Raw genomic sequence first — 18,479 nt, 5'->3', positions numbered from 1 at the left:
GCAGACATGCAGTGCATTCGCGTACAGCTGTGCCTAGTAGTCCATGGAACTGCCACCAAAATGTCAAAGTTGAGGCAGAAAGGGAATTTATTTCATGAAAAGCAGAGATATCATGCATCCTGAATGGAGAGATGTTTGAATTTTCGCAACATCTATACTCATCAAATTGCATGGAGCTATTTTGGCATGTGGGTAAAATAACAACAGAAAACCGCTGTGTTCACTCCACTTAGTATGACTAACAAACTTTACATCAGTTTTATTTTCACGTAATTCACAGATTCATGCATGAGAACATAGATGAAGAAGCCAGTATATCTGTTGTAATAAACACATTTATTTACATCTTTATTTACATAAATTATGAAAGACAAAAACAGAGAATTTGTTAGTTCATGTTTTGGTGTGGCAAGAATAGGCTATAAAATATTATAACCTTGAGTTTGTGGCAAGACTTTGTGCAATTGTCATGTTTGTTAGCATTCAGCACCAAAAGTATGAGTTAGTTGTTATGGACACAAGGAAGAGAATCAAATTGTTGCCATGGCAATATATGCAAACGATCTCTCATGATGTCATATCAGTTGCATCCAATCACGAATCTTGCAGGCTTGGTTAAAAAATAATGATCAGCGTTTGTAGTAACTTCTCCATGAGTAAGTCCCTGTGTAGGTCGGCTTTGTTATCTGCTCGATAAGGACAAGTCTGCGCTGGCCTCCGTATGCAAGATGTGGAGGTGTTGATATTTGACTGCTTCGCTGTGACACACATGACGCTGGCCTTGACCTTTGTGATGCCCTGGAGGAAGCCGATGTCAGTCTTTCTGTGTAACTACGCTTGTGTGGTGTACATGGCACAGTGGGTGTACCTACATAGGACAGAATAAGTAAATTTTGAATGGCTGATTGAGTTCTTAACAATATTTGTACTGAAAAAATGTCTGAAAGGGTTACTTGGGAACGAGCTGAACTAGTGCTCTCTGCGATATTTTACGAACATTCTCTGAAAATGTAAGGACATTCAGTGTAAATGCATTTGTCTCTTGGTTCATCTTTCATCGTGTTCGTGTCGGCTACATGGACGATCTGCCCTAATTCCCTGTAAACAGCTCCACAGTCACCATTGATAGCAATGGGTTTTGACCAAACCATGGTGGGGAAACGGTTACAGGCCCAAAATAAACACCAGATCTGGTTCAACAATGTAAAGAATATAGTTGATGTTCGCATAGGCTTCACATTTTCTTGAATTTTCACAATGACTAGTCAGCTTGAACAATGGATAGCTTACAATATTTCCTCGGCTGCAGCAGCAAGAGGGGTGAACAGATTAACCCTTTGAGCGCCAAAGTCAATATTTGCCGCCTGTATAAAATCAATTTTTTTTTTTCAGATTTTTGCCAAAATTTTGATATAGAATAGAAATGTGATGTCTATTTGGTCCAAAATTATTTAAAAATTCTAAAAAAATTCATAGAAATTTGCAAAATGTTGCACTAGACTTTTAATGGGAAAAATTTCAGCACTCAAAGGGTTAAAGTTGAATGTCACAAAGCTGGTTTGTTATACATGTGCTCGTCCTATTCACAGCCTCAACAAGCATTTTGGTCGAGCAGTTACTTGTAGTCTTGTACACCCATAAACCAAAACAAAAAACCGACCCCATCCCCATCCCCATAAAACCCAAAAGAACCCCAACAATTTCTCTTTACACGAACCTCTACTTTGCGGAATGGCATTATTGGCCCACGCATCAGCGTTGAATGGAATTTTCGGCATCGGATATGAAACGTAGACAGGGTTCTCCACCGTCTTGGTGTTTTTCACTCGGTGCCTTTGGATCGTCACTGCTCTGTCAAACTGCGGTTTCTTGGACAATGCATCGAGAATCACTCCCTCGACGATGCTGCTTTTGAAGTTCTTCCACTGACTTTGCTTTAAAAACTTTGAAGAGAGTTCAGCGTCCGATGGATACATCGGCATCTGCTTCGCGACCTCTTGCAACGTGGCTTCGTTTGCGTATTTCCGAAACTTTGACATGGATATCCTGATGAGTTCACATCCAGCACTCACGAGGGACAAAGTTGGCATTGTTCCCTGAATTCCTTGCAGTCCCTAACAGAAAAATGTTGATATTTGGCGTCAATGATTTTTGTCGAACTTCACTCCAGGGCATTGAGTCTGACATTTCATCATAATACACGCACCAATTACTGTACTATAACCACATGGGAGCCAGGATAAACATACAAACAAATAAACACATAAATAAATAAATAACACTCACAACATATCCAAGATTCAACGTTATTATCACGATTCACTAAAATCTGAGAAGTGACACTGCCGTCGCATCTTGAATGTGTTTCCTGTGTTTGTTTGTTTATACTGGCATCCCTACTCTGTAACTTATCATTGCGTGCAGCTTTTGATTTGAACTGTTTGCCACATACCCTATTCACATTCAACTTGAATGCATATATCAGGGCAGAGTTACTTCGGGCAGGATGTGCGCACAGTTCTGGCTTTCATTTTACATTTTATGTTTTATTTATTGATTTATTGTAAATTAACATGCATCTTCATGTTTCAGCTATGTTATTTTCTCTAGTCTATGTATATATTTGTAAACAAACAAAAAAACAAACAAACGTACTCATTTTAATAATGTCATTATCTCGTGATGGAGGAGATCAAAACGTACTATTTAAGTTCGGCTTTAGTGACTGCAAAATGGTGAAATGAAGTAAAGGAGACTTACAAAACACTGGCCAGGTCTGAGAGAGTCGACTCTGACAAACACGCCAACACCCGCGTTATTTGCATCTTTGGCAACTAACTGAGATAGAGGTCCCTTTGTATGAAGATACGGGGGTTTAAGATGTCCTGGTTGACTGTGATCACTGCAAATGACAAAATATTTATTAATAATAGTTCTGTACGCAGTACTCTAAAGAGACTGAGCTCATTCAACTCATAAGGGACCGTCTCAAGTTTTTGTTTTTTCATACGTTCAGCAAAGGATTTTATTTTCTTTAGATCAGACCCTCCCCCACACACATTGGAATTTGGAAACTCTTTGTATTGATGTGAAAGTGTAGTTTACTGGTGGTTAATGGTGGCTAAAAAATCTTCCCCTAGCTGATCGAATTTCTCATTTTTAACGAACTGCAACTAGCTGGTAAGGAACCTCCTTGAAGAGTTTTACCGATTTCTTAAGTTTTTGCAGACATGCTGTGTCTTCTTGTTGTACACCGTGATTGGATGTGTACATCAGGTGACAAGTTTCATTTGATCACGTGACAGACTTCATAAAGTAGCGTAACACGCACAGAGGATGGTATCTTTTATATCCGCAAAATCACATGGTGTCCCATATTGCCATGGAAACAATGACGCTCACCTGACTACTATGTACGGATGACTTCTGCTTTCAGACTCAAGTTTGATTTTCACGCTCTTGGTACAACTGCCATTTTCGGAAATTTCAGGGACAACACTCTTACTGCGGGTTATTTCGTCCCCATCGTCTTTCCGTGCAAGTATACGCCCTGAAGTAAAAACAAATGGCGTTAACTTTGGCGGTGTTTTCACTAAATTGTCTTTTTATGTCTCCCTAATAAAATACAGTATTAGCTTTGCCAAGGAAGAGCATCGCACACAATGTGCGATGTTATTGATTATCGATATAAACAATTCTAGTACAGACTGATATTCAGCTTTCAACCAAAACATAGGACAATACACGGATACAGACAGACTACGGAAGAGTTGAACACCAGGCATTTTGACATGGCTTTTTAGGGAGAATGGCAAGAAACTGTAATGTCCAAACAACAAAACTCTGGAAAATCATCAAAAGTTACAGGTGATGATCGTGGAGCTTTAATTTATGATCGTTTTTGCCCCCTCCCCCGAAAATAATAAGTAGGAACCAACCATTCGAAAATTCAAAAGCATCATAAGATATACAGAATTTACATCGCCAATGTTGTGTATATATTTTTGCGGCTTAGGTACACTGTTTTGCTTCGTTTTATTGGCTTACTTGGAGACAAATTGTAAAGATTGTGAATCAGAGCTCTTTCCAAGAAGTGCTTTGGTTGATGTACATGACACTGAAAACAAAATATTTGCAAGAATGGACTGCGTTACGTTTTGTCACCCGTTTCCGGGTATTGATCCCAAGAAGTGTACGTATGTGACTTAACTATAATACCTGTTGTTTTTGGTCGAACGGCTGCCCGTTTCCTTTCGTTAGCCACGTCGTACATTCCGATGGTTGGGATCCGAATGATATCAGACACATTGTAATCATTTGCAAAGGGCATGACTGAAGGACCACTGACGTCTTCAACTTTTCCGTATTCGGTCTCCAAAGCTTGTTGAAACGACGGAATCTTGGACAAGTCGACCAGTTTGAGAACATCACATTTGCCCTGCCATCGAAGAAAAATGGAAGAGTTTGGGCCACAGTTTTGACTTAAACTGTTCCAGATCCTAGCTTTCATACTGCAGGTTTGAACTTGTATGTCTCTCTCTCTCTCTCTCTCTCTCTCTCTCTCTCTCTCTCTCTCTCTGTCCCTCTGTCTGTCCCTCTGTCTGTCTGTCCATCCACAAGTACCTGACTCTGATGATTTTTACTTTTGTTAATAAAGATACGATATTATTGCGACAACCAATGCAATGATGATATATTCTGAATATGCAACTCGTTCCAAAAGGGGAGACATCGCGAACCAGATAACTTAGATCATTGTACATCATCACCATAAACAAAGATCCCCAGCTGATCGAGAAACCGACTTGTCACGTGGTACTGTTACCTTTGTAACAATGAGCAACCAATCATGTTCCTTGCTGTCCTTGACGACCACAGCGTCATGGTTGTATTCTTCCAGTCTTCCCATGTCACTGATCTGCTCCAGCTCTTCTTTATTCCAACTCTTGAAGAGATCTAATTTACTGCGATCATTTCAAAAACAAAAAATACGTACGACACGTTTTGAAATTTGTCTGGAGTCAGTAACAGGTCTTTTTACTTTAATTAACAACAGATCCTTGACTATGCTTTAGCTGGGACACTGGAATGTACATTTTACTGGGTATGTACAGCAGCAAAACATGAAGATAGAATACTATTAATAATAAAATATTGCGTTTCAGATAAAAAAATAAAATTATCTTTCAAAATAACAATAATATTACCATGTTTGTTTTAGATACGTATATGTACCATCAATTTGTTTAGCCCCGATTTCATGTACACAGGTCCGCACTCACAAATATCAACAATGGCTTTGGGCTAAACCATGGTGATGAGAAAGGTAAAGTTATGCCTTTTTTTTGTAAAGTGAGTCATACCTGAGAAAATCAAATCGGTACTGAAACTCCTTTTCCACATGTAAATGTAAATCGTAGGCAAAGAAGTCGTCCTTGTCGATGACGAGAAATTCTGTCTCCTCCATACACACAACCGTTGCCTGGCGTGGAACGTCTTTAAGGAGTGCTATCTCCTGAAACAAATAAGAGAATACTTGTTTTTGGAAAGCAGTCTTTTCATGATGTCAACTCATCAAATACAGCAAATAAACCTCAGAAGGCAGCAACGGCGTTCCATAATATTCATCATGTAGACATTTAAAAAAGTGAAACGATTGTAGGAAATGACTGTTCTCATGATAAGAAATATGATTTCCGCGCTTCGATAGACTCTCTTTCCGAAATTCAACAAACGGACGGCAGCAAGAGCTGGTAAACCAACCAACCAACCTTGCAACATTTGGCTCTCGCACAGAACTACCTCCACGTACAAGAGTTGTCTTGATTGACCGTTGAGGGCGTCCTACAACAACTGCTGATCGGTCCAGTTCAAAAAAGAAAAGTCACGTGGCTCTCATATATTGCAATTGATGGCCATAAAATACAAAATGTGCATTGTTTGTGATTACGCTTACCCCAAAGCAAGCACCCTTCTTCAAGTATGAGATTTCCTTCTTCACAAATACACTTTCTTCGTCCTCATCCAGTGTGACACAAGCCGTCCCAGAGAACACAAAATAAAACCCTCTGCCGTAGTGGCCCTTCCGTACCACCACTCTTCGACGTCCGTATCTGGATAAATGTAACATTCGCATATAGTAAGCTCTATGAAGATAAAATATCCTCGAATTAGCTACCGAATCAAAGTGTTTTAAAAGATTCCTACAATTTTGGTTTCACAAATTATTCCAACTGGAATATTTGTGTTGCAGTGTAGGAAAGGATGGACCTATCTTCAATCTTCATTTTAACACTTTTTTGTTCTATTGACTTTTCGCTCACTCTTGACCGCCCTCATCCTAGGATTGACCCACTAAAATCATGGAATCACTATAGACAAACAAACAATATTCAGTTGACCTTAGTTCTGCTTTTGTTCTAAGATCGAGTTAACATCTTCATACATCGGCCGGATTTTTAAACAACGGCGAAAAGTTAATCAGAAAAATCAGTTCCGATCACAGTAAATTTTCTGAAGATCCCTCTGAATAGAGAACCAAATGTTAGGATTTGCCCGGAATTCTCAGTCGAAGGATTCTTGACACTATAAGAAGTAGGTCGATATGATAAGCCCAGTACCTTTCAAGCCTGACAACTTTGCACAACATGTATTGCAGTGATCTGGTGTATTTCCTAAAGCTGTATAATCCACGCATGACGTTGACGATAATTTTAATGTCTTCCGGCGTACGTTCCTCGGTTTTCTTTTCTAAAATCTTCTCCGCCTTTTTAGGAAGTGTGAACTGTAAAGAAAGAATTGTGTATGATTTCATTTCCACTTGAAAAGAATGCTGATCTATTCCTTTTTTGTAGTTTTGGCTGCGGAAAAACCATTAGGGTCATTGTCCAGGGCCCAGAAATGTCCTACTTCCTCATTTGTATGGAATATTCTCTCGGAGTATACCTGTTTAAAACTGATTATGTAAAACGGAGACTTTGCGAGACCAAAGTACATTTCAGCCCAATTGAAAAAAAGGACCATCTGCCGTCCATGAGTTTCTCGAATCACTACATATACTTTGATCAGTAAATTTTGTCTCAATCTCATTTAAGGTAGTTTGCGCCTCTAAAGTGAAAGACTTTTGCTCAAACTTTCCTCTTTCCTTTTTTAACGATTCTCTTTCAAAATCGAGAATAAAAATAGGGCGTCGCCGTGCAAATTTAGAGACACAAGTTACCCAAGACATGCCGATATTTGAAATTCAAAATGGCCGACACCCCTGTGTTAACTCTATGGAGAAAAATAAAATTTTCGATTTTCGATAAAGTAAGACGGTAAAAATTTGCCTTACACCAAGAGCTTTAAAATGAACCCCCACAAGTAGTAGATCAGAAAAGAATTGGAAACGTTTTATAGTCCAAATACCTGTCCCCGAGGCGCATGGGTGGTGACGTTTCCGCCTCTTGGCTCTTTTCGCCTTTTTGTAACCCGCAAGTAGATACCTTAGAAACGACCGAGTAGAGACTTAGAGTAGCCATCTCTACACATCTGAGTTTAATCGGCTTGAAATTTGCCATTAATTTCGTAGGGTAATCAGAAAGTCTAATATGATGTCCTGTTTAGACGCCTTCCAAACCATAAACAAACAAAGAAACAAACAAGCAACGACAACAACAACAAAACGCAAATGGCCGTACGTGGAGAGTTGTGTAACTCGGTGATTTAGACAATTCCGATGCTGATTGCTATCAGCACCGACATGATGAAAGACTAAAGATATATCGACTCACTTCGTAATTACTCTTGAAATGCCGCGGGTCGAACGAAATGTGTTCCCCAGTCGGTTCTCCGGTTTCGCTTTCAAGCTGAACTCTGATATTTGGAATCTGCGTCATGGACTGGGCCAACTCCGGCAGATTTGAGAACATGCTGACACCTGCCTCCGACGCGTATCGGCGGATACTGATCGTAACGGCGCACAGCATCCGAACTTGTCTTACTGCTTTACGGAAGCGCTCCAGTGGCTGCAAAATATATAAATTATCGTTAAGATGGATAGCTACATAAAAGTAAGAATGTATGTACGCAACAATAAACAGACAAGAAATCCTACAAGAAAAAAAGGGTGTACTCATCTTACTTTTTGAGATATATCGCAAAGAAATATATTGTGACCAATTATTTTATTAAGCTCGCAATAATATGTGACTAGCTCAAGATGCAGGGGGTGATACAGACTGAAGAATGTCTTTTCTTTTCAGCGTAGATTTTTAACCGTTCCTCGAAGATCCAAACGTATTTCTAACCAAGAAACGAAGGTGCACATTGATAAACGAGGAATGAGAAAAAAAACCGAGTCAGTCTGTTGTCTTGGTTCTTTTTCAAAGAAGGAACCATTTTATCTTAAATATTAAGTGATGACACTATTTTTGAACACATTTTCCCAAACATCTTCTCGTACAGAGTCTTACATGAAAGTTTCAAGAAAATAATGGTGATATTACAATAACGTTTTCTTACACTTGTACCGGTAAGTCAACGGCGATGGCTATGGCTCTACACCCACGCATGAGCAGAGTCTCCCCCCCCCCCCCCGCCGTAATACACCAGTCTAACTTCACTAAAATACAGAGGGAGTTTTCAACCATTGTTTAATACGATATCAAAAGTTCAATCTGATCATATGCTGCTTCCAAGCGAAGGAGTCTTCCCTTTTACGAATGACCTTACAAATCGTTGTGGCTCGTTCTGATTTCAATCTAAAAGTTGAAGGTTAGTACCAATATACATGTAATTTCCTGAAGAAAAAAAAACATCGACTGTGTACTCACCTTTAAATTTGACTTCGTCGTGACGTACACCGGTGATGTCATCTACAAGAATAGAAAGACAATGGAGAAGTGCAGATACATATTTAGCCGTGGATAGGAACTTTAAAAAGTCAAATGGCTCAGAAGAATCAATATGGTTTTCAATCACTGTATCCTCTACATGTTAGCGGGCTAAGGCCATATGTTGACGACTGAAAATTGAACGTTTTCCAAAAGTTCAATGACATGGAACACGATAACATATATCATATCGCAAACGTCCTTACTAATCGTGTTTGATAAACCGCCGATATCTCAGAGATTTTTAAAATTATTGTACATGACATGTCGTTGTCACCAGTTTACGAATATTGTATTTCAAGCAAAAAAACTCTCTACACAACAGCAAAACGACAACAACATAAAATGCATTGCCTGCACCACTTTGAGACGCCCGCATCACGTTTTCTCCATTTTCCCTTCACAGTTGTGATCAACACAATATTGACCAAAGTAAGCCCACACAGGTAGTGAGAGAAAAACAGCTGACACAGTACTCGTCACATATCAAAGTGTGTAGGGATGCAAAATGAAAATGGAAGAAAATCGTCGCAATCATGACTTTTACCGTATGTCAATGACCAGAAACGATATCTTTGTTTCTCGACATTATGGCAAAAATATGGAACACCAAATATTGGATTTGCATCATTTTGTCACTATTCAGGATCAGTGCACCCCAAAATATTATTTGTGAAGTCACATTTTCAAAATACAACACTTTTACACTTGTAGTATTAAGTAAGCAACACTTATCTTGTACCATGTACGATAAAAAGACATAACATTGCCATGATAATATTATGACAAGTCGCAGATATTGGAGTTTTCATGTTCGTGTCAGTTCATCCATGGCACATCGGATACAAAACCTGATCATATCTAGCGCAGCAAGTATGACATCAAACTCCAGAAATGCTGAAGATATACTTGTACTGAAATCTCATTCAAAGTTTAATGGAAAATAAAACAACATCTATTTGTAACTTTAACATGTGGTAAACGATCTGTTAAAGTTGTTTTACGGTTTCTAAATGTATATTGAAGAGCCATGGCTGTAACTTTTAATAGTTTTTTTCACTACTTTCGTTTTTATGAGTATTACAAGTTCTTGTTCTACTCCCTAAAACACGTTGAAACACCCCATGCTGTGTAGCTTGTCAAACACAGTGTCTCCATATCTAGAATGCACAGTTATTGTTCACATTTGAATTCTTGTCCTGACTAGAATTCACTTGTCAACAATAACAATTCAGTTTACACATGTACAGGCTGAGTTGACAAGCCCAACACTAGGTATAGTAAACATGTTTTGGGATTAGAAAAAGAAGCTGTTGTTGAAATTAAAAACAAACATGGTTACATCATCAAAAGTTACAGCTTCTGGCCCTTTCACCTAATTTGTCCCCTTGAACGTGTTAGGAGTCATGACAACAGACTGAGAAAGTGAAATGACCCGATATCACCGTTCCGGACTATGGTTTATACCTACTGGCAGTTTACGAGATGCAAAATCGTCAAATTTCCTACAAATTTGGAAAATTATTCTTACTCATACTTAGCTTTAAATCTACTCGTACATAGTATAGATAGCCATTCTGCCACATAGCATGCATCATTTTACAGTAAGCCTACATATTATTTGCCGCGCACTTCACAGAGGATTAGCTATTACAACACATATCAAGTGTACAAGGGTTTCCAAATTGATGATTATTGTATACTAATGTCGACCACAGGGAAACGACAAATTCCCGCCTTGCCCCAAGGAAATCCGCGAAATTTATAAGATTGTACCAAATAGTACTTGAAAAGACATTGTATCATAAAAAACCAAACAAAATACAACACAAAAACTTTGTTTTTGACTTGTAATGGACGCGATTCATTTCATAAGTGAAGTTGGTAGTACGGTTTCAACGTCCGATGATATTTCAGATGAGGTACCACAAAAGCAACCAAGCATTGTGTTAGCTGAGAATCAGCCTCCGATTATCGCCGATATTTAGCCATGAAAACATGGCTGCGAGAGTCCAAGAAGTTATGCTGCTGTAACGTTATCAAAGTTACCAGTGTTCAGCAAGAATTTGAAAACAAAAGTGTGGGTTGAGATTACGCTTGGATACCGAACAGCGGTCCTCACAGAAAAGATTGATGAGCGTAAACATAGACTGATGGAAACTAGTTAAGGCAGATCGACTACGATGCTTTTGTCTGTCTAGAGTTAACACTATGTCTGGAAATAGTATTCAAGCGAAAATTTCTCTGACTTTTATGTCTGTACATCTAATACAATCGGCGCCGGCGCAAGTACGGCACACGGTGTGTCAAGCAGACATTCGTCTGGTCCGTTGAGCAAATCGAGGTTTATCGTATACGGAGTATAGTTAATAATAGACGAGGCTTTCCATAAATAATAGACTTACTTTAGCTTCTGTGATTGTACTTTGCGTTTGATCGTCTGCAACGCTACCCAAAGCCTGTTTCAACTTTCTCAGTTTCGAATCCCGCCTGTTGACCAGTTTCTTTACCGTTAGCCATCTCGGAGCCCGCATGCGTTCCTTGCCCGCCATGGTTTCTCGCTGACCCAACCCTTTCCACATTTTTACCGTTGTCTCCCTCACGTCCATGGCTTGTTGCTTACCGCGAACCCCCTAACAACCCGAACTCGCACCCGGGGCTGTTTATCTCTTTATTATAGCGAAGTGTTGTGCCCGGCTTAGCGAGAAATCAATATTAGTAACCCACCACTTTGACGATAAATATAGTGGAAAGAGCTCCGATAGACAGTAACTAATAGGGTATGACTTTTCAAGTTGAAAAGTGGCCCATTCAAGAATATTGATCCAAATTTACGAGCAAGTAACATTTTCGAAGTGTTACTGGAGAAAGAACCATTCTCGTGAAACCGTTATGGTGAACGCCTGCCGGCACATACGAATTAATGATATACCCAATTAACACAGTACACAAACGGTATCTCTTCAATGAGCAAAGCAGTGACTCTCTGCATTATATTTAAATTTACATTCTGTTCTCTGGAATCAGTAAGCATATGGCTCTAACATTTTTAAGTTTTGAGAAGGAGGGATGCTACGTCTAAACACAGTCCCTCCATAGATGGAGGGACCATGGTTCAAAATTGCACCGTAATTGAGGCGACATTACTGTGCGATTTGGCGACACGGTCCGAATGAGCTCTTTCATGTCTTTTACCATTGGAAATAAAACTGTGATTGTTTCATTAATTGTTTATAGTGAACTAAAACGATGCATTTTCGGTAAATACTAGACTCTTCTTTAAGAAAACAGCAAAGAAAATGTAAAATGGAGAAAATGTTGTTCTCTAAAACGTTTTTTGAGAAGTGTAACAGTAAAAATTGACAAGCAGGAAGTCCACAGACGCTTTTTTTCTGGTGGATATTGATTATACCTAGCATGGTTTCATGTCCGGTTACGTAAAACCTGGCAGCGGAATGCGGTAGAGTACTGCGAGGCAAAACTCAAAATCGATGAAAATGTGAAGATTATGCAAAGCGGAAAATACGTCACCTTAAATATGTTACAAAACATTGTTTTTCACTGCAGGGTGAGTCGAGAGCGACAGGAAAAAATCTATTGCATTCAAAACAGGTCAATAATAGCTGGTGTATATTTCTTTATTTTCTGGTTATCGATGTCATTCACACGTCGAATACAGTCCATCTGTAAGACCGTTAAAAGTTCACTCCTGCAGACAGAAATTAATGATGTCATAATGACACCTTGATGTACCCGTGACTTTGAAACGAAAGATACACTTGAAAATTAGGACACAGACGTCTGAAATCAGTATCAACATCAATCATTTAAATTCAATTCAATTCAATTTAATGTAATTTTAATCTTGTAGTGTCCGAATCGTTTTTACTTTTGCCGGATGTCACCCCGTTCTTGTCTTAATCCGATGACGTATAAGTGACGTAATTCATTATTTATTCAGATTTTCGAGCAGGAAATGACGGGAGAGAGGTACCAAGAAACAAAATAACCTTTTTATCAAAAGTGTTGATACTTGACGTTTTCTAGTTCACAATGAAATAAGATAATGGCTTTGTAGTATTTTACCGCATTTTGTTGTTTTCAATGAAACCGTTTCAGGTGAATCATGTCTAGGGCTACATGCATTTTTTTTCTTTAAGGGCTTTATGACTACACATCACAGGCTGTGACTTATCTCGGACGTGGCAAACCAGAAAATAACCTCGAACTCTCTTCAGATAGGATGATGCCAGATCTAGAGTAGATAATGATGTGTAATGACTTTGGGACTCTGAGAGTGCATCATGTGTGAAAATCTGTCAAATTTGCCAAGTTTGGCATTTTCAAATGCTTTGGGTGAAGGGTAATGTTTCACCGACAAGTGTGGAGTTTTCTTCTATGATAATTAAAAAAAACACTTTTCCAAATGGATATTTAATATTTTTTTTCGAATCATCGAAAACTTTAAATAAAGATAACAAATGGAAGAAAAAATAAATGAAAAACAACTTTTCCATTTGTTTCAGTAACATTTTACGAAATGATGGTGGAGGTCAGTATACAATTCGCTAATGCACTGAGGATAAAAAAGTATAAAAGATAATGAAAGTTTTGATATCCCCCTCACCATTAGAGATAGGGACGCTTGCTTCGTTTCACCTTCCCAGCGTTTCATTCCACCACGGTGAACTCCCTTTGTGTAGATTCTATAGTCTCTTTGCTATGACTCTATGAGCAGTATCGACTGGTTTAAGGAGGGCCTATCGACAATTATCTTTGTCTGTATTGTTGATAGGATGCTCCATTGAATGGCCCTGATCGACCCACGCGTCTATTAGGGCTTTACGGGCACAATAACTCGCTCAACCATAGCTACTGAAGTAGCTCGGGGAAGCTCGGGGTAACAATAGCGTGGTGCCCCCTCCCCCCGACATTCCCCCTAACATTCAAGTAGTGGTACGGCCAAAACGTTGTGAAGTCATACCTGACATAGACAAACCACGGAGACACAGCGTCCACAGATACCCTATAGTAGTTCAGGGGGCAAACGAAGCTGTTCGTGTGAAACGGTTTTCGCCAGTGTTTCAATGGCGGGAGGGTATTTAGCTTATTCTATTAGTAAGCGGGGAAGTGAGCATCTCTTTTCTGTCAGTGGGAGGAGATATTTTGTTTATTTTGCTTATTTTAAGAATATTTAGCAGGTGGAAAAAATCATGTGTTTATGAGAGAGCAGAGGCGAGCTTTTGTTACGGGGAGACGATAGTTTAGGAGTTACTTTAATGGTGGAAGGGGCGATGGGGAGTTTTGGATTGTGGGGAGAGGGGAATTGTGGATGGGAGGGAAAGTTCTTCAAATCGTTATGGGAGGGCAACTGCGAACAGTTTTTACTCCTACCAATTTTGTTAGGATCAAAATTCTTTTAAATACTATATTTACAGTTAAAAAAACACTGAAAACACTTTTGTTTACAATTTCTTGAAATAGGCTGATTGACTGCCCCTAGGTAGTTGCGTTCCACTTCTTGAATATTGCCTTGCATAGCTCAGCTCCATCGCATCACAGTTGTATAAGAAGTCAGGAACCGTGCACGTACTGTACTCTTTAGCTGTTTCCGTGTTACTTTTCTCTGTATTTATGAAAAGTGTTTGAGAAACTCACAAACTTTCACTTTCTGCGGCTGTCACTGGTCGGACACTTGATTTTGCTTCAATGATAGAGTGACCCTGTTGTTTATGAAAACAGTTGTTTGTTTTCGACATAGATGACGTCATTTCTTTTCATGAGTACTGAATGCACGTGAGTGGTCTTATGCATATATTATGAATATTTAACTAACCAAGGCAGGAACTAATTACAATTTACGTCAGTGATTGTGGAGTACTTTATCGTGAAGCTGTCAATATGAATGTCTCATGAACCAGGTACTGGTGAACCTATTTATTGTAATTATTTTGCGATGGTTAATGTATGTAGACGTGAAATGGTCTTTGTCATGCTTAAAACGACTTTTTTGGCAATTTCATTGAGTGTGAAACACTGCAATTATTTTGCATCACCGTGACAGAGTCATTCACGGAGGCGGAACAGCCATAAAACGAGAGAAATAAAGGCGTCTGCTTTAATAAAAAAAACAGTGGAAGAAACCAGTGTCAGATCAATATATTTTCCTAGTTCTCATATGCATTAACCATTGTAATACCCCTTTTTTTAACCCTTTCACCCTTAGTTCCCTGTATACAGGTCCAACTTTACCATAGAAAACAATGGATTTGAGACAACCCATGGTGGTGAAAGGGTTAAGGTAGAACGCTCCTCGGGGACAGATATTCGGACTCTCAAACTTTTACAATTCTTTTCTGATATACCACTTGCGGGGGGTCGTTTAAAGCTCTTGGTGAAGGACAATCGTTTATCGATTTATAAAATTTTCGAAAATCGAAAATTTTATTTTTCTTCATAGGGTTATCTCAGGGATGGCTGTCATTTTAAATTTCGGCAAATCTTGGGTAATTTCTTTCTCTAGTACCAAAACTTGCACTGTGACCCCCGATTTTTATTCTTGATTTTGAAAGAGAATTGTCAAAAGATTCCTTGAGAAAAATTTGAGCAAAATTCAAGCCCTTCACTTTCGAGGCGCATACTACCTTAAGCCTGAAATGGTTGAATTATTGTTCAGACTAAGAAAGTCTCATATTTCGCAAAATACCGCCTAAGCCGCTCGCATTATTTGACAAATAGTCTGTTGCTTACTATAAAACCGACACTTGAGCAACTTGTGATTCACTAAAACGATACCCCCCCCCAAAAAAAAATCTAGGTCAGCATTAGAGGCGACGAGTCAATATTTTATGAATTATACAGAACCAAATAATTTTATGATAATGAGTGCTAAGTAAATATGTGTCATGGAATAATAATAAAAAATAAGTATTCAATTCAATTAAATCATTTTTTATGATGAAAATGAAGTAACCAATGTTGCTGATGAAGTGTTTGAATAATAAGCTTGAATTTTTGCTAATAGTTTTTTTAGTATTTTGAATCATTTCATTGTTGATATCTCTAATATTCTGGACCCATTGATTGGAAGTGTAATCTGTGCGGTCTCGACAAAACTGGCAAAGTATAAACTTACATGTAAAAGGGGACAGGTTTCAGAGGGACCGATATTTTTTATCATCTTTATCTCATAAAACAAGGTGATCACATTGACAAAACTTTCAAAGGAGAACAAAGCGATTGACATCACGTAGACAGTCAATGTCAACGGGCATTAATACGAGAACCAGGGATTGAGAACTGCCACTGGAAGTTAACGGTGATTTCCCAAATTAGAAATAAATGTTTATCTTTTACAAACATAAAATAAATCATCTTGGAATTATGTATTCTCGGACGAGAAACCAGATTTAAACTTATTTACTAGCGTTGTTTTGATTTCTTTTTAGTCCAAATTCCGTGATGAGTTCCAATTGATACTTCGATGAGTCAACCCACTGACCTTAGCTTTCTGCCTTTCTATTTCTTCGTGTTTTTTTACATCTTCTTCTTCTGTTTTAATATGGCGCGTCCACTTCCCCCAGATTTTTGCAGCTAATCTCTTGAGATCATCGTGCGGTAGATGATCGATCCTCGGATTAAATTTCTTGTGGCGGTGCTTGCTGTCCCGTTGCTCGACGATCAAGCCGTGTTTGGAGTGGCGGGAAGCCCCGCTCTTGGGTCGGAAGAACTCCGCTTTGCTCGGCGAGTGGCACGAGTGTTTTGGTACGACCGACCTGTGACTTCCAATGGTTTTGGACGAGTCCACCGCGAGGTGCATCTGTCGGCATGATGGCTTCACGAGTTGTCGCTTCAACGCCTTACAGCTCGACTGTTGGGACGTCATTGTCCATTTCAAAGTCTCACTCAAACTTCAAACATGTTCATCCACAGATTTTTTAGCTTTATATTTACTAAACTCACACTTCTCTCTTTTGACGATAAGTCTCAACTGGTAGTAGGGAATAGTTTTGTGTTCTTCGTTCTGGAACCATGTCACGAGGCCCTGGAACATCTCGCTAGTTCATCAACTAGGGCTACCCAGCCAAGCATCTTGTGCAGGATATATTGTAGATTCTTGTTCTCTTAGTGGGCCTAACTTTTGTTTTTAATCAAATATTTCTTTCGATGATGTCAATTATGCATAACTAATCATATCCCGAATACTAGAGCTGTGCGCGCAGAGAGCTGTTGTCTTCTAAAAGTACGCCGACGCTACCGTCGAAAAGCGAAGCTTTTACTATAGTTCGCGCGTCTCTAACGCCCATGCTTGTTTTTACCCGCAACGCGTCCCCGCGCGTATGGAGCGTAACACAAGCGCGACGCGCAAAAAAGTACCATCACCCATGCTCGGCAACTACATACGATACGCCTACAAAGTCAAGAAAACTAGACCAAGCAAGGAAATATATCGGGTCTTATTTCATTATCACGATGACAATATTCCTTAATTCTTGTGTTAGATTGATTGATTTTAATTCCCTAAAAGTCATGGGAAATGAGAAGCAGCTACTACAAACTTTTAAAACAGCACTCCTAGACTAAATTACAATAAATAGCATTTGTGAATGAACACTACGCTGATTGGTAAAGTTCCCGGCATTTCAAAGATACCATTGACATGATTTCTTCGCGTAAACAACACTCATGCATGTTCTTGGTTACAGCAACCTTATGTATACTATACCTTCAACGCGTCAATGGCAAAGCCATTTCTGCAACTGAACACGTTTTCCAAGAAAAAACTTACACCATTTAGGTATCCACCTGATTAAAAAAATGACCCTGGTAAGGAGGCTATTCTATCAAGACTTGCTGAAAGTGAAAAAAAAACTTGCTATTCATTGTCAATCCTTCCGATTCTATTTTTTATCGTTTGAGCTGCGCCTGTGCGACCTTCTTATTTACAAACAACGTGTTGCATGCGTCAACATAGCTGCAACATTTACACTTTACGATGTACATTACGACAAACATGTTGTAACTTTCATCAACCGCCAACGTACCTTAGATGTGGTGTTTGCATCGGTCGTACGGGTCCCATACAACCTTTTGAGCGAAATTCCAAAGACCCCCTCCCTTTAACCCAAAGAAGACGGTAATGATCTATATTGTCTTTTAGGAATGCTTAAAGTTATAACCATGTATTTTCTTGTCACGATAACTTTCTAAACATTCCAGATCTCATTATTGCCTAATATATACTTCTGTATTTCACAGACCCCTCCAGAAATTAGCGGCCTCTTTAGAGGATTGTTTTACGCCCCCCTCAATCATATTTGTTGACCAATCATCGCTTTTACAAGACCGTTGCCATGATTTTAAAAGTCCAAAGTTACAAAGGGTCAAAACACTATCGTGAGAAGAAGCAATGGTTATAGGAACGTATGGTAACAAATTATTTAGGTGTCTCAAACAGTAAAGAATATTACTGAATAGGCACAAACTCCAATAATTTCCTCTCTGTGGTCAACAATGTACAATTGGTGTGTAATTAATTCAACTAACAGAAGTTAATTCCAACCTCCTGCGTAGGTGCTGTAAACATAAGTCCACAGTTTTTGTACC

The 18,479-nt window shown here is 39.0% G+C and overlaps 1 protein-coding gene across 2 annotated transcripts; it reads right to left on the bottom strand.

Annotated features, from left to right (window-relative positions):
- Nucleotides 1–319: 319 nt before the first annotated feature.
- Nucleotides 320–16,774, bottom strand: LOC139117019 (cyclic nucleotide-binding domain-containing protein 2-like). Of its 2 annotated transcripts, none has more exons than XM_070679820.1 (12): nt 16,375–16,774; nt 8,814–8,855; nt 7,773–8,006; nt 6,621–6,784; nt 5,957–6,113; nt 5,364–5,515; nt 4,826–4,964; nt 4,219–4,438; nt 3,403–3,550; nt 2,761–2,902; nt 1,718–2,114; nt 320–868 (listed from the first exon to the last, which is right to left on the bottom strand). In XM_070679820.1, exons 1-12 carry the CDS (start codon nt 16,756–16,758, stop codon nt 630–632), a joined length of 2,418 nt encoding a protein of 805 aa, XP_070535921.1. In that variant the 5' UTR covers nt 16,759–16,774; the 3' UTR covers nt 320–629. The 2 variants fall into 2 exon arrangements, with proteins under 2 accessions (XP_070535921.1, XP_070535923.1); XM_070679822.1 differs by lacking the exon at nt 16,375–16,774 and adding an exon at nt 11,279–11,529.
- Between the last annotated feature and the right edge of the window lie 1,705 nt (nt 16,775–18,479).

Source organism: Ptychodera flava, chromosome 18 (genome assembly GCF_041260155.1).
Source record: "Ptychodera flava strain L36383 chromosome 18, AS_Pfla_20210202, whole genome shotgun sequence".
NCBI lineage: Eukaryota > Metazoa > Hemichordata > Enteropneusta > Ptychoderidae > Ptychodera > Ptychodera flava.
Note: the sequence above shows the minus strand (reverse complement) of the source record. Positions and strands in the feature narration are given on the sequence as shown.

What these genes read in the sequence shown, in the direction of transcription:
- LOC139117019 (XM_070679820.1), bottom strand. Translation starts at nt 16,758, where the DNA reads ATGACGTCCCAACAGTCGAGCTGTAAGGCGTTGAAGCGACAACTCGTG. An exon ending in GGTTGCTCATTGTTACAAAG is followed by an intron (nt 4,439 to 4,825) that starts GTAACAGTACCA and finishes CTTCGATGGCAG; the next exon opens with GGCAAATGTGATGTTCTCAA. An exon ending in TGCCATTCCGCAAAGTAGAG is followed by an intron (nt 869 to 1,717) that starts GTTCGTGTAAAG and finishes TGTCCTATGTAG; the next exon opens with GTACACCCACTGTGCCATGT.